The sequence below is a fragment of the Elgaria multicarinata genome, chromosome 9 (genome assembly GCF_023053635.1).
Source record: "Elgaria multicarinata webbii isolate HBS135686 ecotype San Diego chromosome 9, rElgMul1.1.pri, whole genome shotgun sequence".
NCBI lineage: Eukaryota > Metazoa > Chordata > Lepidosauria > Squamata > Anguidae > Elgaria > Elgaria multicarinata.
In genome coordinates, this window is record NC_086179.1 from 18,154,208 (window position 1) to 18,177,693 (window position 23,486).

At 44.7% G+C, this 23,486-nt stretch overlaps 1 protein-coding gene across 1 annotated transcript in view; it reads left to right on the forward strand.

Moving 5' to 3' along the window:
* RERG (RAS like estrogen regulated growth inhibitor) overlaps window positions 1-9,432 on the forward strand; it is a 108,601-nt gene extending 99,169 nt beyond the window's left edge. Inside the window, exons 3-4 of the mRNA XM_063134864.1 lie at window positions 7,825-7,898; window positions 8,956-9,432. Of these exons, the coding sequence (XP_062990934.1) occupies window positions 7,825-7,898; window positions 8,956-9,363 (482 nt within the window). The 3' untranslated portion in view covers window positions 9,364-9,432. The remainder of the gene's footprint in view (window positions 1-7,824; window positions 7,899-8,955) is intronic.
* Window positions 9,433-23,486: the final 14,054 nt, after the last annotated feature.

The following is a 23,486-nucleotide window of genomic DNA, read 5'->3' on the forward strand; positions in this document are numbered from 1 at the left end:
ACACCTAATTTCCTTGAATGAGTTCAAATCCCCAGGGCCCGATGAACTGCATCCAAGAGTAATGAAGGAGCTAGCGGAAGAACTCTCAGAACCTTTGTCTATTATCTTTGCAAAATCATGGAAGACGGGTGAGGTGCCGGACGACTGGAGGAGGGCTAACGTTGTCCCTATCTTCAAAAAGGGCAAAAAGGAGGAACCTGGGAACTACAGACCAGTCAGCCTGACATCCATCCCTGGGAAAATTCTGGAGCAGATTATAAAGAAGTCAATCTGTAAACACCTTGAAATCAATGCAGTGATTACTAGAAGCCAACATGGATTTGTCAGGAACAAATCCTGTCAGACTAATTTGATCTCATTTTTTGATAGGATAACCTCCCTTGTGGACTGTGGGAATGCTGTGGATGTCATATATCTTGACTTCAGCAAAGCTTTTGACAAAGTACCACATGACATTCTGATTAACAAACTAGCTAAAAGTGGGCTAGATGGAACAACTATTAGGTGGATCCACAGTTGGCTACAGAATCGGACTCAAAGAGTACTTATCAATGGAACCTTCTCAAACTGGGGAGAGGCAACAAGTGGGGTGCCGCAGGGCTCAGTCCTGGGCCCAGTGCTCTTCAACATTTTTATTAATGATTTGGACGAGGAGGTGCAGGGAACGCTGATCAAATTTGCAGATGACACCAAATTGGGTGGGATAGCTAATACCCTGGAAGACAGAAACAAACTTCAAAGTGATCTTGATAGGCTGGAGTGCTGGGCTGAAAACAACAGAATGAAATTTAATAGGGATAAATGCCAAGTTCTACATTTAGGGAATAGAAACCAAATGCACAGTTACAAGATGGGGGACACTTGGCTCAGCAATACTACAAATGAGAAAGATCTTGGAATTGTTGTAGATCACAAGCTGAATATGAGCCAACAGTGCGATATGGCTGCAAGAAAGGCAAATGCTATTTTGGGCTGCATTAATAGAAGTATAGCTTCCAAATCACGTGAGGTACTGGTTCCTCTCTATTCGGCCCTGGTTAGGCCTCATCTAGAGTATTGTGTCCAGTTCTGGGCTCCACAATTCAAGAAGGACGCAGACAAGCTGGAGCGTGTTCAGAAGAGGGCAACGAGGATGATCAGAGGTCTAGAAACAAAGCCCTATGAAGAGAGACTGAAAGAACTGGGCATGTTTAGCCTGGAGAAGAGAAGATTGAGGGGAGACATGATAGCACTCTTCAAATACTTAAAAGGTTGTCACACAGAGGAGGGCCAGGATCTCTTCTCGATTCTCCCAGAGTGCAGGACACGGAATAACGGGCTCAAGTTAAAGGAAGCCAGATTCCGGCTGGACATCAGGAAAAACTTCCTGACTGTTAGAGCAGTGCGACAGTGGAATCAGCTACCTAGGGAGGTTGTGGGCTCTCCCACACTAGAGGCATTCAAGAGGCAGCTGGACAACCATCTGTCAGGGATGCTTTAGGGTGGATTCCTGCATTGAGCAGGGGGTTGGACTCGATGGCCTTGTAGGCCCCTTCCAACTCTGCTATTCTATGATTCTATGAAATAGGCCTGGCTTCTGAGATCATTTACACCAGCGTGTAAATATGGAGTAAAAGTGGAGTAAATGCTGAGTTACTTACAATAATTGTTTGCTCAAGGGAATTTTGCAACTATTGTTGCATTAATGTAGGAAGTCACTTTATATTCACTCAAATCACAAACTAAGGGAAATGGCCCTTTATGGCTGCCGTAGTTTGAGGCCATAGAGCTATTTTAAAGAGAGACATGCACACACCTGTGATCTTAACTTTAAATCATGGCTTGGCTCTCAGGAAAGAGGATGCAGCCCAGAGACAGCAGCAGCGGGGGTGGGAGATAACCACTGAGGGTGGGTAGGATAAGGGAGATGAGTCTGAGTCCACTAGATTCACCTGAACTCATGGCTGGCCTTGCGCTGGCTTTCCCAGGTGGCCGGAGGGGTAGTGGCCCAGCACCACCCTGAATCGGCCCAAGGAACCCTGAACCTTCGGTACTGATCTGCTTCAGCCTTGGGGTGCCTCGGTCTGACCTGGTACCACCTTGGATTCGGGCCGAGGTGGGTTGAATCAGCCCGCCTCAGCTCAGATTCAGGGATTCAGCCTAAGTGCATAGCCCTACTGCATTGTAAAATATAACGTGTTTAATAAATGGCATGCATTGATTTTATGATCCCCCCTGATTTTAAAAGCTAAATAACATTACAGTGCATATCATTCTCCCTGCTACCATGATGGTGTCTGCCTGCCCCCACCATAAAAAACCCTATATCCTTATTTCCAGTTGCCCAAAGGGAAGAATATTCAAGTCATTTGGCTTCATACAAATTCAATAACCCTTTTGTTGCCTCCCAACTCCCCAGCCATCTCTGTTGGCATAGGGAATTGGTGTACCCTACATTGTGGAAATCAGCTTTGAAACCATTCCTGAGGTTTGGTTTGGTGTGTTTTTTCCCCCTTACCTATCGGCAGGGAAGCAGATGGGCATTGCGCTGGGCTCCTTGAGAACCGAGCATAGAGTGCCAGATTCTAAAAGGCATGGGGGGATCTACACTATTGCTTTTAAAGCGCTTTAAAGCACTTTGAAAACGTTCTGAAACCTGTATATGCAGTGTGTCCTGGGCCCCAACAGTTGTCAAAACTGTTATAAAGCGCTTTAAAGCACTTTAAAGCAGTAGTGTAGATCCCCCCAACCCGTCAGGTGAGAGCAGGACCAGGTGAAGAAGCAGATGTGAGAAACGCCGGCATGAGGCGTTTTTCTTCAATGTCTGCCTTGAGACGCAGCTTTTCTTGTTGCAGATGGAGAACCCGGTCTGTCAGATTGCTTTTTCCATGCGTGCTGTATCCCCAAATACCACGTGGAGCTGAATAATGCAAGGCAGCACAGCGCAGTAAATTGCGCTAGAGGTGTGCCTGAAAATGTTGTAAATGAAGGGCGAGAGTGAACTTTCTGTGTGCGTTCCCCCACCCCTGCTCTTCTTTTTGTCTGAAATGCCCATCAAGTGGTGTCCAAAATGCCTGCTTTGAAACTCCATTGAACAGTGGTGCCGCTCGATAATTTTGGATTCTGGACTTAATGATCTAAAATTTCAATGGCCTTGTGGATTCAGGGCTGGCATCTAGGGTAAACATGGCTGGGCACCACCTGCTAAGTGGTAGCAACAATGAGAAAGAGGAGGAGGAGGAGGAGGAGGAGGAGGAGGAGGCGGCAAGGGTGGTGAGAAAGTAGAATCACTGAGGGAGAGGCCCATTGAGGGTGTCTTGCCAAAGGACCCTGCAAAACCCAGAGCCAGCACTGTGTGTATCGCTTCCATTGTGAAGCACACAACTAAGATTGTGCTCTTTTGCGCTCTCTTTCATACACACACACACACACACACACAACTCCAGGCTTTACAACTGCTTCTACCCTCTGGATATGTTAGAACAAAACAAAAACAATGGAGAGACAAAAATACCATACGCCAACTCTGATTCCAAAAAGGAAAGAAAGGAAATACTCTGAACACAGTCAGCTTCACGTTTTAAACTCACTTGATTCATACCGCCATCTTGACTACAGGAATAAAATGGCGCTTTGCTTCTGCTTCTCTGATGCCTTCATCACCTGCCATTCTCTGGGTGGACATTTGGGGCGGGGTTCGCAATGGGGTCCCAAAGTCCAGGCCTTGCTGCAGCACTGCCATCAATTAAGATTGTCTAATGTCTAAGCCTGTCTTTTCTCCTAATGGGCCTGTTCAGACAACACACTAAGCTGTGGTTAGGCTGCTAGCCCTTTTGCACCTAATAGTTAGTGACCGTGTTTTAACTGTGGTTATGTAGCCACCATGGTTAGGAATGGTTCACATGACACTCTTAAGTCATGGTCCATATGACATGCTAAGCCATCGGGTTTACCTCAAAGTGCTTAACCACCGTGGCTTAGCGTGTCGTCTGAACAGGGTCAATGTGACTCTTCAAAGCATTATGTACATTGATAACAAGTAGCAAAAATGGCAATAACCATTTTCCTTATTTCTCCCCACACCCTCATGTAGGGTGGAATTCTGTGGGGTCAGGGGCGAAGTCCAAAGGACCAGGGCCAAAGAGTGTGGTGAAAAATACAAAGCCATCCCAGCGTGTTTTGGCTAGAAACTCATTTTGACTTTTTAGAATGGGGGCGGGGGGGGGGACTGAATAAAAGCCAGGAAACTAACAAACAAGAGGTCGCTGAGGAAAGGGGGCTGGCTCAGGGGAAGTGGGTATGGACCACTGGGGACCCCAGGTTGGGCCAGGTTTGGGCCCAGGTCTGTGCTTCTCAATGCCTGTTTCTCACCATGACCCATGGCTAGGGATGTCCTGAGTGCCTGGCTGGGTCCGGGAGTCAAACGGACTCCCCCCTCTGCATCCACCCACATCCCAGATCCAGTCAGGTGCACTCAGCATGAGCACGGACGCATGCCTCAAGTGCCCAGCAGCCACCCACCCTGGCTGCTGAAATGGCGCACTTCCCCCCTATGCTATTGGCGGCCGCCATTAATGCAGCAGGAAGTGTGCCGTTTCAGCAGCCCGGGTGGGTGGCTGCCAAGTGCTTGTTGGGACAAGCCAAGACTCAGAAGAGATTCACATGGTCTGGTGAGTAGGGGCAGACAGCGACAGCGACGGGGCGAACGTCCACCAAGGTGGGCGAGGGTGAGTTCTCACCCCCTCCCCGTGGCCGTGGCTCCTCCTTCTAACCCCATCTGCTGCACAGAGGTTCCGTGCCAGCGGCTGTGGCTCTTGGGTCACATCACCACTCCGTTTCCCACCTGCTCAAGCAGGCAAGCAAGGGCTCAGTGGTGGCCACAGCCCACTACCTCCTGCCCATTCCCTGTTTGGGAGCTGGAGGAGGCCTGGCCAACTGAGGCAAGGCCTTGTGGCTGCTTCACTAAGAAGATCCCTCACTTGTGAAGATCCCTCACAACCTAGATCAGGCCCTGGCCTATTTCCCTTTGTCCTGGTATGGTTCAGTGAGAGGGATGCAGGGGTTCAGCGTAATCCCGGAGACCCTACGTGCCTGCACTGCAAACAGTTTCTTCTGCCGCGTACTCATTAACTCTACGGCACAAATCCACCCAGGGGAGATCTTTCTTTTCTTCTTCTTTCTTCTCCAATCCGCTTTCTGCTTTTCTCCTCTCTGCTTTTCCTTCGTGTATCTGGCAATTTGGAAGTAAATTAATTTGGACGGGGGTCTTGCTGAGGTGGGGGTGGAGAGAGAGAGAAAAGTGCCCAGTCGTGCTAATACTCTGCAAGCCTGCATTGTGTTTGTGTTTTGTGTTGTTTTTAATGAAGCCCAAACTGAACTAACTAATATCGCAAGCACGGATCGAAATGTTTCAAGCGTGAGTTTTACATACTTTAGACTGCTGGCCTTCTGAGCCAGCCAGGAAACAGAATGGGATAGAAGAGGCGGCCAAAACCAAATCAGCCCTGAGGATAACGACAGTGGGAAAAGGTCCAAAGTTATGCCAGTGGTCTGTCAAATGTATTACATTGTATTTTTAAAATAATAATAATACGTGCTATATTACATTTATATCTTGCCCTTCCTGTAAGGAGTTCAGTGCAGTATACGTGACTCTTATTCTTTCTCTTTTATCCTCAAATCAACCCTGTGTGGTACGTTAGGTTGACAGATAGTAACTGGAACAAAGTCACTTGGTGAACATCATGGCTGAATAGGGATTTGAACCAAAGTCTTCCCACTCCTAGCTCAACATGCTTAACCACTACATCACACTGTCTCTCTGTGGTTTTAATTTAGACCAAGAAACAAGTGAAGCACACTTGTCCGGTGCTTGCAGGAGCTCCAGATGAGCCACTGTTCCCCCATTAGGACTGGGAGCAGCACACAAAGGAATTCTCATGTTATCTCCAATCGCAGGTTGGAGATAACAAAGGGATCCATCTGTTTGCCTCTTACAAAAGTATCCATTAGCCTCCAGGCCAGGGAGCAAAGCTAGGAGAGGGGAATGGGTGCTCTATTGAGGAAACCCAAGCCACGGATGGCAACCTCTGTGGGCAGGATTATGCCCCTGGGCCAGAAGTTGCCCATCAATGATGTAAGAGGAAGATTCATACTATAGCAATTGTGTTTGGCTTTTGATTGAAGAGCCTGCGGCGGGGATAATAACGTGCCAGTCTTCTGGCAAGCTGGATGTCAGATGCTGTCCATCTTGCTTAAGAGTGATTGGCTTCTTAAGATAAAGTAACTCGATTAATTGCCTATTGCAAGACGTTTATGAACTCCCACCACTCTGCTTATTTCAGGAATATGGAGCGTGCGTCATTCCACGCGTAGTTCTTCAATAAGTAAACCATACATAGGGAGCTTCCATTTTCAGACAGAGAGAGGGGAAGATGTGATCATTTCAACACAATGTGAAGATAGACTATCCTAGAATATCCACCTGTTCTATACTATGCTCACTGTTTGCTTGGATAGGTCCTAGAACCATAGTTTTATGATCTTCAGCAGCAATGATATTGTCAATCCAAAGGTGGGCAGAATGAGACCTTGACCAACACTCCAGTAGTTGCCTCAGTGTTTCAGTAGATGGCGCTGTTCTTTCCGACACAATACTTGAGAGTACTGCAGCAAACTATTCAGGGACCCAGAAGTATTTTAAGGTTGGATGTTCGAGGCAGTCCAATATTAAATTAAATATCATGCAGTGGAGGGCAGTGGCTCCGGGGTCAGTGAGGTGGTGCATCCGCTCCGGATTTCAGTCAGAACCAGTCCAAATTCTACTGTATAGCTCCTTTAGGATTCTGTCTGGTTCTGACTTAAATTTGGAGCGGATACATCGTCCTACCAGCAGCAGAGCCAACAGCCTCCACTGATATGATTTCCAAAGGGATCCCAGCTGAACTGGGGGAGGCGGGGGACTAGAACTTAGCTGGAATTCCTCAGTAGGGTCCAAGTTTGCAGAAACTGTTCTTAAGCTTTTTCCTTTTTGATGGCAGATCCCTTTTCTCCACACACAATGCCCTGGAATAATTATAGGTCCTGAGCATTGCATGTATGCAAAATGGTGGCTAGGCTACCAATACACTTTCTCCTTAGGGGAAAAATGGTGAAATGGTTTCTCTGCCCATAAATGGGGTGGGAAATTTTGTTATTCTATTTCCATGAAGGTGTTCTTTTAAACAACAACAACAACTGTATCTCTGACCTTTCTTTATTAGTTAGCCTTGACTACAGTAACAGTTGGAGGTTGTTTGCTCAGTCATCTTGGGGTATCTCAGTCACACCTGGCCAAGCTTAGGAGAGATGTAGTGTTCTTAATCCCCTTTCTTTTGGGATCCCTGAAAATGTGAACATTTATTTAGTTATTTATCTGGCACTATCCATGCCCGTGGCACTGTACAGAATAAAGCAATAAAACAACAAATCCCTGCTATACAAAATCTTACATTCTAATAAAATCACAAAATAAAACCACAAGGAAGGGATAAAACCAAATGCATCTCAGCCGGAGTTTGGACTTTTGATAAAGCACAAGCTCCAAGTCTAAGAGACATCCAGGCCTGGAACTGGGTTCGCAATATCTGTGGCTTGCACTGCTGGTTCTGATCCAACTGCTTCCTCCTCTGTGTCCTGAATCCGAGCTGCCGTTTAGGGTTGGGTCATAACACACATCGGTTGGAAAAGAGAGGGATGAAGAGCGTCTTGGACCTAAAGAACGAAAAATGTAGACGTGTGTCATGCCCCCAAACTATTTGCTTTTTTACCCTTTGTAACTGGGTTTTTCTCATGGTTCTTTTTAAGAGTCCACCTATCGACATCAAGCAACCATTGATGATGAAGTTGTTTCCATGGAAATACTAGACACAGCTGGGCAGGTGAGTAAGAACTCTGCAGATCCCTACAGTAAAACTCTGGCAACAAAGAAACTGTAATTAACAACAGGAGAAAGTTGTCCAGCATTCATATGTGAAGGATGAGAAATTAATTTCATTTAGAGTTTCCCTACATTTTAAAAAAATCCCGGTGCCTTACCAGGGCTTTCTGCTTACGCTTTCTGGCTGGGATTATGATCAGCCACGGGGTTTGAATTCAACACTTCCTCTCTCTGGAAGCTCCATTCCCTTCAATGAAACAGTGCCACCTAGTGGCAGAATTATAGTGCAATGCTAACTTTAAGTAGGGCCAACTTTTTTTAAACAACTGACTATGTCTGTGTTATTTTAAGGGGGGAAGCATGGGAGACATCCTGGAGGTAGATGACATCATCTAAATGGCTCACAAACTTCCCTGAATAGCCAATCATGACCATGCAATAAATCACGAGCATGAAATAAATAAAACTGGAAGCTAGTGCTTGCTAGCAAAATCCCCAGAAATTAGCCCAAATTCATGTTTTTGGAATGGGACCTTGTCCCATTCCGGAAGTGTTAATTTAAGCTAGTTTCCAGTAGCTGTAGCAAGTAGGGATGTCGTGAGCATTCGACTGAGTCTGGGAGTCTGATGGGCTCCCCATATAACCACCCTCCACAGACCAAGTCAGGTGCACATGGTGTGAGCGTGAACCCATACTCAAGCACTCGCAATACCCCTACGAGCACTCAGCAGCCATCTACCCTTGCTTCATTCGCACCTTTATCCTTGTGTAAATGGGGCCTTTACGACCACCATTGTTGCAGTGGAGGGAAGTGCACAATTTCGGCAGCAGGGGCAGACAGCTGCCAAGTGCTCATTGGGCTGAGCTGAGCCTCAAAAGAAGCTCACATGGCCTGATGAGCAGAGGCAGGTGACAGTGGCAGCAAGGCAAGTGTCCAAAAGTTCGGACACGGGTGACTTCGCCCACCCTCATTGCACTCACATTACTTTCTCCTAGCGCTGTGGCACTGCCTTTCCCCACTGCGAACTTTTTCCTGCATTTCTCTTTTTTAAAAATAGGAAGATGTCATTCAGAAGGAAGGGCACGTCCGATGGGGCGAGGGCTTTGTGGTGGTCTACGACATCACTGACCGAGGGAGCTTTGAAGAGGTCCTGCCGCTTAAGAACTTGCTGGATGAAGTCAAAAAACCCAAGAACGTGACTTTGATCCTAGTGGGCAACAAAGCGGACCTGGACCACTCCCGGCAGGTCAGCACAGAAGAAGGGGAAAAGCTGGCCACAGAACTAGCGTGTGCCTTTTACGAATGCTCTGCTTGTACAGGGGAAGGCAACATCATGGAGGCCTTTTATGAGCTATGCCGGGAAGTGCGACGCCGGAAGATGGTCCAAGGCAAGACCCGGAGACGGAGTTCCACCACTCACGTCAAGCAAGCCATCAACAAGATGCTCACCAAAATTAGCAGCTAAATATATTCATTTCAGAGGTTAATGGAGAAGAGTTGAATCTGGGGTGTAGAGGGATCCTAAGGTTGGATTGTAGCCCCCTCAACAAGATGGTCAAAGCTTTAGTTTTTATTATTATTATTATTATTAAACCATCACATTCTTATTTCTGAAGTCGAGAGAAGCAAAGCAAGTTCTTGGAATGCTCCACTCCAGTTTGGTCAACCACCAAACCATATCATTTTTTTTAAAAAATGAATTCACAGGGTAGCTTAGAGAATGGGGAATGGGTCAGATAGGTTACTGCTTCACCTGCAGCCTAGCATGTCTACATGTCGCTATTATAGGACGACTTATCACTGGCTAATAGTGGAGTGTCCACTCTGGTTTCATCAGGAGAAATAGAGGGCCCTTTGCCACTGGTGACGTACCACAGTCTACATGTAATCACTTCACCAGACATTCATTGGTAACCTCCAGGCAAATGATGGGAAGAATTTTACCACGTGTCCATACCCATTAAGAAATCCAAGAAAGCAGAGGAGTTGGTGACTTACATTCTCCCATTACTTGGGAGGACAGTCCAGGCAACTAGCATAACAAATGTTTACATCGGGGGTGGGCAACACATGGGCTGCATGTGGCCCCCAACACTCCTGAGGAACCCCCACTGCCCCTCCAATTTGGGGGGGGAAATACCACCCCAAATGTCATCCATAGCACTACAGAGCACCAAAGGGGTCAACTTTAGCTCACAAACAAGCCAATTTTGACTGATTTGGTGCTCCATAGCACTGTAGACACCACAGTTTTGGCATTCCACACAGTGTGGAGGAGGAGGGGGGTCTGGTGGACAAAAGAGCCCCTTAGATCTCCCACAGTTGCTCACCTCAACGCTACATGTCCATTGTGGTACAGTTGCTCATTGACAAATGGTCATTTCTATTTACCTGTAGACAATCTGTAAGCTGGTAGACTGCTTATGTACCTGGCTGGCAATCTATGGATCGCAGGGTATTGGTTTCATCCCTTTCACATCACTATATTAATGCATGGTTATTTTTTTGCGGGGGGGGGGGGGGAACGATATTGCTGCTTTCATTGTGTCACCTTCCCTGGACCATTTTAATGCCTACATTTTAGTAGGACATCTTCAAAAGCTCAGCTAGCGAGAGCTCTTCGATGACTTGATAGAATCAACTGTATTTGTTATGTTATGTTCAAGTTTATTTCCATGCTGCTTTTTGGTCAAAAAGACCCCCGAAGTGGCACACAAAAGTTTCAACACACAATCAAATGGTAAAATACCAATTGCAAATCAGTATCAAAGCAACGCTATAAACTTGGCTGATTCTCCGTGTCTGTAAACGCTGCAGAGCTGGGCAGGATATATAAACCTTGTTTCTTTCGCAAACATTTGTCTTTCTTCTTGTAATTTTTGCAGCCGTTTCTATTTGAACAGTGAACAGAAGTTCAAAACCAAACTCTTGGGGATGTGCAGCTGGTCCACTTTGGTGCCTACTTATTATTACGGTAGTGCACTAACAATTGTGTCAACAGTATGGGTTGATTATTAGAGATTATTTCTATGTAGGTGGACTTTGATTTAGTGTAAGTGGAAGATATGAGCATTTGAGGATGCTTCTGGCCTCATTGCTGTTGAATGCCCCATAAAAAAAAAACCTCTATCATAAGAGTCCCCTCCTACTATTTAAGACAAATCAAACCAGCACTTGTATATGTGATTTAAAAAAAAAACTCGTCTAAGGGTGAGGGAAAAAAATGTTCATTTCATATTTTAATGAGGACCGATCTAATTTCGCACCTTTGAACTGATACACAAACTGAAATTCAATTACCCTTTGAAATTCACAGTTCTCCAAATTCTGTGATGGACTTCCCCAAACAAAAAATGTGTACATTCAGGAAAATAACATTCCGAAATGCATTATACTGGGCAAAAATGCTTGCAAAATAGCATATATTTGGCAAAATCCCATAGCAAAATGTGTGCCTTAGGAGAAATGCACCCAAAAATGTGCATGCATTTTTATGGAAACCTTTTTTTAAAAATAATAATAATAATGGTTCTCATATTAAAGTGGAAATGGGATGAACTGAAGTTAAGATTGGAAAAATGAAAAACTTGAGCCTCTGTAATCTGGATTGGTTTTGCCAGCCCATTTTTTTAAAACTGCTAATGCCTTCAATTGATTTAAATAGGTAAAGAATCATTCCTACTGCTTGTTCCCCAGCAACTGGTTTATACAGTCTTACTGCCTCTGATACTGGAGGTGGCACATAGCCATTGATAAGCCTTCTCCTCCAGGAATGTATCCAACCCCGTTTTAAAGCCATCCAAGTGGGTGGCCATCACCACTTCTTGTGATAGCAAATTCCATAGTTTAACTATGCGCTGTGTGAAAAACTCCTTTTTGTTTGATATAACAATCAGGATCCTAATATGAGCAGCGACATATCACACAAGGGCACCATTTTCGGGCATCCCACTGAATGTGTGGACATCAGGGGTGGGGTCACCAGGGGTGGTCCCACTCACCTTTCCATGATTTAAACCTATATGCAGGGGAGCACATGAAAAGGGCTTTGGTTTCTCCAATCTTTGCAGCCTCTGCGCCCCGTCTTAGGTTTTCTCTTCTCTCAGCCTTCCTTCAGAGTCATCGAGCTAATTTATCGCAGTTCTCATATTGGAGTTCACCAGCAAGTTCTAATGTTATAATGAGTCAATTTTTTCTGGAAGTTATTTCACACAACGTTACTAAAAATATCCTCAAGAAATGGGCCGCGTTGCCTTTCACCTAGTGGGCCAATTGTCAAAGTGTTACCACAGGGCGGCCATCTTATTGAAACGCACTCATGCCTTAGAGCCCGGCGTACAGCTTCCAGAAGGTGTTGAAGTATATTAAAACATTGCTCCCGGATGTCTTTATTGCAGCTGCTTGGCAGCTCCGTTGGCAAGAACCAGCTAACGCTCCCCCATTCTGACTAGATTTCCAGCGACAGACAATAACTGATGTTAAATTGCTCTTATTACTTGGTGTGTGTGTGTGTGGGGGGGTATTTTTCCTTCCATATGGTAGTGGCACTAATTGATTCCTTGAGTTGGTTTCATTCGGCTGGCCTCACTGCTCCAATTACTCACCCTTTGGCTGTGAACGTTTTCTGCCTCATACCTTTAGAAGGCCCATGGCCTGGGACACAGCCTCTGTGCTCGGCCTACTGGAGCATTTGCCAGGGCCGACCAAGGTTGATGCCTCACCTGGGTCACCCAACTCAGTATCCAATGCCACTTTGTCCACCCACAGCAGTGTGCAGCTGCCAGCCTCAGCCTCCTTGCATGCTCACATTTGCAAGCAGAAGTGCCTAGTGGCAGGGCCAGATTGAAACATGCTGAGGTCCTAAGCTGTGTCAAGATACATACCATAAAAATATAGAGAAAATGTATTACATTATAATAGAATGATTAAAAGGTACGTACCACCCAGCATTTCGGAATGTTTTAATTAAACAGTGTTAGCCTTCTCTGGAGACAGGTATAAAAGCACTAATGAATAGAACTTCTTTTGAATAGTTGAATATTCAGTTGAATAGAACTTCTTTTAAACAGGCTCTAGCCTGCACTTATTGCCTCCGGTACTAAATGCTGTGTTGCCACGCTTTCTCTATATAAGGCAACTCTGCTGTAAGTCACATACCAGACTTTACAACATCTTTAAGCCAAAACTATTTCAATTATAATGCATCTTAGTTATCTGCAACATATTTAGAGGCCCCTCGTGGTATGAGCCCCTAAGCCATGGCTTCCTTGGCTTGTTCCTAAATCCAGAACTAGGGACAGCAGCAGTGTAATGGCCCAGAAGCTAAGAACTGCTCAGCTCTTGGCTCATTACCGGGCTGCTGCAAGGTAAGTCCAGTTAGGAGTGAGCAGGAGGGAGTGGCAGGCAGTTGCCCCAACCTCTCCCACTCACTTGCAGTGAAAACTGGTAGCTTCCATGTCAGCAGGGTGGTGAATCCGCTCCAGGTTTCAGTCAGAACTCTAAAGGAGCTATCCAAGGTGCTTTGTACCATTGCTAGAGAGCCCCCCAATGGCAGATTTCCCCAGGGAATTCCAAAATCTGGAACCAGGTCTGCTTACCCAGCATACTATCTGATTAACAGATGCATACTGCCCTATTCAGGCATTTTGTAGCTGGATAGGGCAAACACACAAGAAGGAACACACTAGCCCTGCCCCTCTCCATCATTGCATTTCTTGCCCTCTACTTTTGAAGAACAACTGTCCGAAGAGGAGAGCCAAGGCTTGCGTGGAGAGTGACCAGGGGGAAAGAAAGGCTGTCCACGAGTAGAGGATAACAAAAGCAGCGAAGGAGTGGGACAGGGCTAGAGCACTCTCCTCACATATTTGCCCTATGCAGATACAGAATGCCTGAACAATTCTCACTATGCACCACCAACTGGAGTTGATGAGTGGCGTTCCTGCAGTGCCCAAATTTTAATGGTAGGTGCTGGCCCCTTTAGCTTGTGTGATGGCCCATTGGGCTGTTGTATTTTGAGGAATACAGGGGGACATGATTTGGCAAAAACTGGGGAAAGTCAAGGCATGGGACTTGTAGATTTTATTTACCTCACACATGAGCACACACGTTATTGCACAGGGTTCAGCCATAAAAAGTTGTAGTGAAAAGCAGTTCTAGGTCAGTAACAAATTAATGAGAGGGACACATAACAACCTGACCTTGTACATGTTTTCACAGACATAAGGCCTCCTTATGGGGTCACCAATTCTTGAAATAAAAACAAATATGGTACATGGGTCGGGGGCGCGGCCTAGAGCGAATCTGGAAGTGGGGATCTCTGTAAAAAGCAGTCTATTCAACTAATGCAGGGGTGGACAACTTGAGGCCCTCCAGCTGTTTTGGCCTACAAGTCCCACCATCCCTCACTATTGGTTATGTTAGGTAAGGGTGATGGGAGTTGTAGGCCAAAACATCCGGAGGGCCACAAGTTGCTCACCTCTGACCTAAGGTCTATAGATAAATGAACAAGCAATATCTACAAGGAATCAAATAATCCTTCACTCTTGTTTTTTTGGCAACTGTCTCCAAAGGAGAAAAAGAGCCAAGACTATATATATATATATATATATATATATATATATATATATATATATATGTGTGTGTGTGTGTGTGTGTGTGTGTGTGTGTGTGTAATACCACAGTTCATGACCGCACCCACTTAATTCAATGGGGTTTACACCTAAGTAAATGTGCATACGACTGCATCCTACAAGATTTCTAGTCAAGGTATAAGCTAGTTTGGTGGAGCTTCCACTGCATTTGAATTTGCCAAGGAAGGGCCAGGTTCAAATACTTACTTGTCCATGAAGTCCATTGGGTAAACTCAGGCTGATATCTCTCTCTCTCTCTCTCTCTCTCTCTCTCTCTCTCTCTCTCTCTCTCTCTCTCATTACAGGGCTGTTGTAGGCTGGATGAGACAATTTATTATGAAACCATAGTAGTCACTTGGAAGTATGATGGAGAAATTCTTATAGATTGTCATCACTAAATTCTACATCACATCAGAACTGTTATAAAGGCTGCAGAGGGGGCTATACCACCTCAGCTTTTCACATATGGTGGGGATATTGGAAGTGGTATAGACTGCACCGTATATCCTGCTCAACATTTGATTCCATTCCAAGTAAACACAATCAATAGTCTTTTCAATGATTTGGCATCAAATTGTGGAAAGCAGCCAGAAAGGAAATGACTTTGAATCCCATTATCTATAGTTTGTTCTCTTAATGGTTATTTTTTTACTTTATTTTTTTATTGATTTTTTTTTTTAGGGGAGGGCTGGGTGATTGTTTTCAACACACATGTGCCGCTGTTCTTTTGTAGTGGTGGGGAAAGGATACAAAAGATTCTTGCTTGATGGATTCTTGCTTGAAGGTTTGGCCGGTTTTGTTTTTAATGGCTTGAGTAATCCGTAATCTATCTTTCAAAAAGGAAAGGCATATTTAAAATATAGGGGCTTTAACTAAACAATATTTCTCAGCAGTTTGGCATAGATGACTTCATTTTCCTTGAAAATGTTAATCTATAATAAAGGTGTCATTTTAAAATCTCGGGACTTTTGCATGCTGCTTCGACCTCCTGTGCCAGAATTTAAATGTGAGTTTTTGGTCACTTTATTCTGTGACATAGAAGTTGGGGGAAGATTCAGAGCTCCAATCCAGGTTAATGAATTGCAAGTATGTCCCTGTGAAGATTTGGGGCCTACAGAGGCAAGGTAATAAGTTCAGGACTAGAGACCTGGGGGTGGGGTGGGGGTTCTCTTGGGAGGGGAGACCCCTAAGAGAAGTAGTTTCATTTCTCCAAGATTTGTTCCCTGGTTAAGTTGCATTTCTCCACTTAAGTTTCATGTCTTCAAATTGGGAACAGTATTTTCTGTATTGTCAGACAAGGGTACAAAAGAGGGACAGAATCAGCCAGACCAGAGCCAGAGAAAGGTCAGACCACAAGGAAAGAGCAGAAAGATGCAGTTGAAGAAGTCTAGGTGTAGCTTAGGGTAAAAGAACTTGCATTTTTACAACTATTTTCTTTTAATGCCTCAGCTCTATTGAAAAATACCTTTAGTTGCTTGTTTTACTTTACTAGTAAACTGTTGAATTTAACTTAAATTGTCTGGAGTATCACTCTCCCAACATCTACAGCTGAAACTCCACATTATTGGGAAGGGGAAGGTAAAAAGAAGGAAGGTGGGACTCTTGAGTATTGGGCAAAAGGTGGGATACTAATACTAATACTAATACTACTACTAATAATAATAATAACAACAACAACAACAACAACAACAACAACAACAACAACAATAATGGCATAGGTCATTAAGGAATTGCTCAGGGGGTCCAGGTCAGAGAAGGAACCCTGACAGCCCCAGAAACCAATAGAGCAATCCATGACAAACTTTAATCCCATTGTTTCCCGTGAGACTTCCAATGCAATCCTACACATCTACCCAGAGAGTACCAATGTTTTCAGTGGACTTACTCACAGGCAAGTGTGCATAGGATTGCAGCCTTAGTCATGACCAACTCCCCAAAATATATTTTCTCTAAGTCTAGCCATGGCAGATGGATCTGGTACTGGACTCTTCCCCCATGAGAGATAACCCAAGAAAGGCGCACTGTCCTGCACTCTTCTCACAAAGTAGGGTTATACCTCCTCTGGGAACCTGAAGTCATTTCAGGTGAATCACTCCATAATTAGGCCTCTTTCCAGTAGCATTTTTTCCCCTTTCCACATTCTGGGTAATTTACATGAACCATTAACACAAAGTACTGTAGGTACAGACAAAGACAGAGTTTGCATAAAGACTGCAGCCAATTCTTCTCTGCCTGCTTTCATATCCCAATCACTTCTCCATTCATACCCTCTGCAAGGTGCATTGCTGAATCATGGTTCCAGTTCCAAATAATTTCCACAGAAATATGAGAGATAGAGGAAAGGGAACAGAAGGTTATTGTCAGCTTATCATGAGTTCTTATGATGATTTTTTGGCTTTGATCAATAGCAAAAACGAGGGGTCAGATAGATAGATAGATAGATAGATAGATAGATAGATAGATAGATAGATAGATAGATAGATGAGAGAGAGAGAGAGAGAGAGAGAGAGATGAGATAGATAGATAGATAGATAGATAGATAGATTGATAGATAGATAGATAGATAGATAGATAGATGAGATAGACAGACAGACAGACAGACAGACAGACAGACAGACAGACAGACAGACAGACAGACAGACAGACAGACAGACAGACAGATAGATAGATAGATAGATGAGACAGAGAGAGAGAGAGAGAGAGAGAGAGAGAGAGAGAGAGAGAGAGATGATAGATAGATGTGGGAGAAATTTGTGAATTTGACATTTTAATGCTAACTTGACTAATTTCTCATGTTTGATCCAAGATGTGAACCAAAATTTAGTCATTCTTCAGAATGTGCACTTTTCCAAATTATGCAATGGAGTTCTCACACCAAAAGCATGGACACATATTAGATGCATATATTCATGGAAGTAACTTCCAAAAATGCATATTAGGCCAATATCCTGCCCCCCCCCCAAAAAAAGTGCATATTAAGCAAAGTAAGTACACAAATGCATGTATTAGGGGGAGAAGTGTGCAAAAGGGATACATGTGGAAACTTAAAACAAATACTTGCAGTTTGGGACAAACTGAACTTTAAACTGGAGAAATTCTCAAAGTTTAAGAACTAGATTTAAGATTCTAAAATGGACCAACAGGTCATTGACCAGGTCCGCTCATTTAGATATCTGGGTATTCTCTTTAGTGAGTCCCTCTCATGGAAAGGGCATAGGGAGGCAGCGAAATTGAAAGCACAAAAAACTATAGGGGCTCTAATGAAGTTCTATTATAATAAAGGGGGACAGTTGATCGAACCTGCCCTAAAAATCTTTAACACCAAAGTAATACCACAGCTGCTTTATGGGTCTGAAATCTGGGGGTCTGACAACACCACTACCGAAGCCTTGGAGATTGTGCAGAACAACTTCCTTCGAAAACTTTTCTCTCTTCCATCTGGTACCCCTGCAGCTTTTTTGCGCACAGAAGCTGGTAGTCCTTCAGTTAGGGCAAGAATTGAGAGTGCGCAGCTAAAAAATTTTAAACGAATCGCCATCTTGCAAAATGAGCGTCTTCCTACCAAGTGTTTTCTAGAAATGGATAACAATTGTTATTGGACAGTAATATTCCAAAAGCTCTTGTATAGTAATCATCTCCCTGAATTGAAGTTTGCTCTAAGCATGGATAAGAAGCAACTAAGGGATTGGTGTTTTTGGGTAGATTCCAGGAGGGACCTGCAACTTATTAAAAATTCTAAATTCTCTCGGTGGTTCCCTCTTCTAAAAACAGAACACTATAGAGCATGTTATCTGTCCAAATTGAGGCCACTGCCCCTGAGAAATGCTTTCATTGAATTGAGGTTTCAAGTGATGCCAACTGCAGTGCTGGATGGACGCTACCACAAGGTACCATTTGAATCGAGATTATGTATCTGTGGTCAACAACAAGTGGAAGACATAACACACTATATGTTAACTTGCCCTTTGTATAGGGACCCAAGAGAGAGACTCCTGAAACCGCTGCTGACATATGGAGGCATGAATGCCCAAGCAGAAACAGTTCTCTTCCTCCTTAGCGATTCCAACAGTTATGTCACTCATAAGGTGGCCCTGTTTGCACTGGCAGCGAAAAAGATTAGGAAGAGAGAACTAGATAAAATTGCTATAAACTGCCACGGAGACTCAAAGTGCTGAGTGAAATGAGAGCTTTAGTCACAGTAAATTTAAGCTTGTCTGTATGGTTCTCTTGGCTATTTTTAAACTGTTGTGTACTTTTATAGTTGTATGCTTTTCTATGGATGTATTTGTCATGGCCTTTGGCTAGCACAATAAACTGATGATGATGATGATGATGATTTAAGATTCGAAAAATGAGAAACTGCGAGAAACTGGAAGGGACATATTTGCATATCCCTGTTGACATCCTACAGAAAACAGTGTCTAAACACCCATTGGCCTGATGGTTCTAGCAGGGGAAGCTAGTGGATCCAATTTCAGTGGGATGCAGATTCCATTCTGTGTTTGAGTTATGACCTGCCAGAAGTTTAAAAGAACTATCCAAGGTGCTGTAGCCTATGTCTAAAATGGATTCAGCACCTTGGATAGCGCATGTAGAGTTCTGGCTGGTTGTAACTAAAACCCAGAATCTAATCTCTGTTCCACAAAAATCGGATCCACCAGCCTCCCCTGGGTTCTAGATTGCTCTGTAACTCTGCGGTTTGAAAGGCTATGCACACTGTGCAGAAGACTCAGCTAGTGGACTCCACGCTGAGCCAGTGCTGTTACCAACAACATACAAACCGGACAGTGGAAGGTGGTGGCTCCAATGTCAGTGGGGCGGTGAATCGGCTCCAGGTTTCAGTCAGAACCAGTAAGAGCACTAAAGGAGCTATTCAAGGTATGAAGCACCTTGAACAGCCCATTTAAAGTTCTGACTGGTTCGACTGAAACCCCGAGCAGATTCACTGCCAGCATCCACTGGAATTGGGCTTGCAAGGGGGTGTTTCGGAAGTGTTAGGCTCCTCCTTCGAAGGCTCCCACAGCAGGTGAGCTGGCAGCTCAGTTTGTGCCTCATCAACCCATTTCTTAGTCTTAGAAGAAAGGGTGAAAAGATGCGCCCTTTGGGAGTTACTGGAACTGTGTGCAGCTCCCCTGTGTGGTGACAGCTGCTCAGTGAAGTAACTTCTGGCCGTGGACTGGACTCCACCCAACCAAGCTGGCCATTGCATCCTCCTGGACAGGAAGGAGTATCAGAAAGCTTCCTGTACCTGTTGAGTATTGCTCAAGCAACAGTATTGATTCCCCTCTATTCAGCACTTGTTCGACCTCATCTTGAGTATGGTGTCCAGTTCTGGGAACTACGCTTTAAGGATGTAGACAAGCTGAAGCGTTCAGAGGAGGGCAATGAGGATGAACAGGGATCTGGAAACAAAGCCCTATGAGGAGAGACTGAAAGAACTGGGCATGCTTAGCCTGGAGAAGAGAAGACTGAGGGGAGACATAATAGCACTCTTCAAAGACATGAAAGGTTGTCACACAGAGGAGGGGCGGGATCTCTTCTCGACCATCCCAGAATGCAGGACACGGAATAATGGGCCGAACTTACAGGAAGCCAGGTTCTGGATGGAATCTTTTAGAGCAGTATGACAATGGAAACAATTACCTAGGGAGGTTGTGGGCAATCCCACATAAGAGGCCTTGAAGAAGCAGCTGGACAGCCATCTGTCAGGGATGCTTTAAGGTGGATTCCTGCATTGAGCAGGGGGTTGGACTTGATGGCCTTATAGGCCCCTTCCAGCTCTACTATTCTAGGATTCTAGGATCTTCCTGAGCTCTGATGTGTTTCTGTATCCTTTGGTCCTGACTTCTGGATTGCCTCTTTTCCCCCTGACAACTACCTTGTCTTATGGCTCCTGGTTCCTCAATCCTGGTTCCTGGCTCACCTCAAGCTACTGCCCAGCCACAGGCCAGCCCCAGCCATCCACTCCTCCATTTCTTTTATTATCACTCTGCCTTGCTCTAGCCTTCCTAAACTGGAAGAAACTTTTGCATTAACATCCAGAGGTTTCAAGCCCAGTAGACTTTTTTCTGCTCCAAATCATAATGTATACTGTCAGCCTCAATATGTTTATCAAGCTTGACTAATTCCTTAAGATTGTAGGGCAAGATACATGCCATTCCATTGTCGTAACCCCACTTACACATGCATAGCTAATGAAGCACGATGTGGCATTAGGAGCAGCCAGTTCCCCTTAATGGTGCTGATGATTATTTAGGTGACAACCATTTCATGGTGTACTCGAAAGTAATCTCCGAAGCCTAAATAGCCAAGAAATTGGATGCCCCAATGGAATCTAAACTTGGACACCACAGCCTGGGTATTGAATTACCAGCCTCAACCCTGTATGCCCAGCCTTAATAATAATATTGTTTTTTCCTGTGGGCTAGATGGTCATTTGGTTTATATTTCACTTAATAGACTTTCTGGGCAAATGACCAGCAAAAATGTAGTTCTAACTAGGCACTGTTTGCAACTGATCAGTTTCTTTATTTGTACTGAACTGTGTTGACTCCAAACTTACACAATGGGTAGCTTTGTTCATGTATGGCATACTTCATTTTATTTTTATGCCCAGAAGGTATGCCTGGGTCAGCCCCATGTAGGTGGATGTGTGTCCTCTTCTATAAAGGACAGTCCTCTATTTGAACGGCTACCAGAGGACTGTCCTCTATTTTGAAGGTCTTCCCAATCCAAGTCCAATTTAAAGAAGCATAGGAAGGAAGACCCTTGGCTTTGCCCATCAATAGCATCTGGACAGCGGACTGAGCAAGACACAAAGGTCACCTGGTCACAGGTGAGATGTACTGCATTACTATTTTAATTCTAAGAATTATTTCTACATTTGCATCTATACATATATATTAGCATATGGACATTTTATACAAATCAGTGTCCTCTTTGGCAAGTGACCACTTAGCCCAATGCAGAGGGTCCCTCAGGCTAATGTAATATTTGTACTTCAGACTAGACACCTGTGTGTATGCTATGGATGAATGTAAACCACTGCTTCCACCCTGAACACTTTTGGCAGAGAGTGGAATGATTTTATTTGGTTCCACATAAACTCTTTGCAGATTCCACAAAGCACACAGTGAGGAGAAGTAAGTGCTATTTATCTATTGAATGACCTCAGGTAATCATTTAAAACTCCTACATTTTGAGCTGTAGCTAAAACAAGGGCACAGCAATGGGGGCTAAATCCCAAGAGGGGACCCATCAGGTATGTCCAGTTCTTGCAGGCTTGCCCTGACAGAGATTCCCAGGTCGTTGAACACAACCACATGTGTAGACCCAAGCTTACAAAAGGGTGGTAAAAGCAATACATAGCTCTATTTTGACAAGGGCCACTGTGCAGGCCTAGCTAGGTAGATTAGCTCCAATTTGGGTTCCGGGTAGGCTCAGGTTTAGGAAGTATAGAGAGAGCAGCTCATAAACTGAAGCTCAGAAATAAGCTCATCCCAAGTTTGAGAGTTCTGCTTAGCATTTAGTTTTAAAACAGAGACGCACACAAAGGACTTCTTGCAAACCACATCCCTTCCTAAAAATATATATCCAGTGTCAACCCCTCAGCCCTTTCCATCCTCTGGGGCAGCCTGAATGGCATCCCTTCCCAAATCACCTACCCTTTGTCTGTTGCTTTCAGTCAATAACTCATTGACTATCGTCCTCTCTCCCTGATAGAAAATCTCCCATTGATTGTTGGAGTGATGAATACATATTTCCATGGGTACGCAGCAAGCATCGGTGTGTAGAAAACCTCACCCCAGAGCTATATGTATCTTCAGTATGAATGAGGGCAGAAATACAAATATATAGAAGACTGCATTGTATCTGGCAAGGATCAAGGAGACCTGGGTTCGAATTCCCACTCAGTCATGCAGCATATTGGGTGACCATGGCCTAGTCACGATTTGTCAGCCTAACCTACAACAAAGGTTGATGAAATCTGGGGGAAGCGGAATAATTGTGGATACTCTCTGGAGCTCCTCCTTAGAGGAAAGGCAAGATAAAAATAAAACGTAAAATCTGAACCTTTCGTATATTGAATGGCACCTGTAATTCATCTGGCCTAGTGCACTTTGCTCTAGATGGCAGTGACTGTCCAAAAGAAGGCTAAGGGGAGACATGATAGAGGTGTACAAAATTATGCATGGTGTGGAGAATGTGGATAGGGACGTATTTTTCTCCCTCTCCCATAATACTAGAACCCGGGGGCATCCCATGAAGCTTATTGGTGGGAGGGTCAGGACAGATAAAAGGAAGGACTTCTTCACACAGCGCGTAGTGAAACTATGGAATTCACTACCACAAGATGTAGTAATGGCAAACCGATTTTGATGGCCTTAAAAGGGGGGTTAGATAAATCCCTGGAGGAGAAGGCTATCACTGGCTACTAGCCCTGATGACTATGTGCTACCTCCAGTATCAGAGGCAGTAAGCCTATGTGCACCAGTTGCTGGGGAACATGGGTGGGAGGGAGCTGTTGCACCCATGTCCTGCTTGTGGGTTTCCCATGGGCAGCTGGTTGGTGACCGTGTGAACAGAGTGCTGGGCTAGATGGACCCTCGTTCTGATCCGGCAGGGCTCTTCTTGTGATCTTTTCTGCTTCGCACTCCAAGATACACACAGAGTTCTTGTATGTGGCTTGCAACGTTTACATCAGTAGCGCAAGCAGATTTATAGGGATGTAATTGTCACCACCACCAGCCGTTCCAGCAGGTTCCGTGCAGCATAGAGAGATGAAATAGGAAGCCGAGCCATGCCCCCTGCCCTGCTGTACGAGCTGTGTGTCATGTTCCCTCTTCCTCTGGCATTCCCTTTTCCTGCCTGTTTAGATTGTAAGCCTTGTAGGCGAGGACTGCCTTGTTTTTATTGATTGTATGTAAGCCGCTCTAGGGGCCTTTTTGACTAAAGAGTG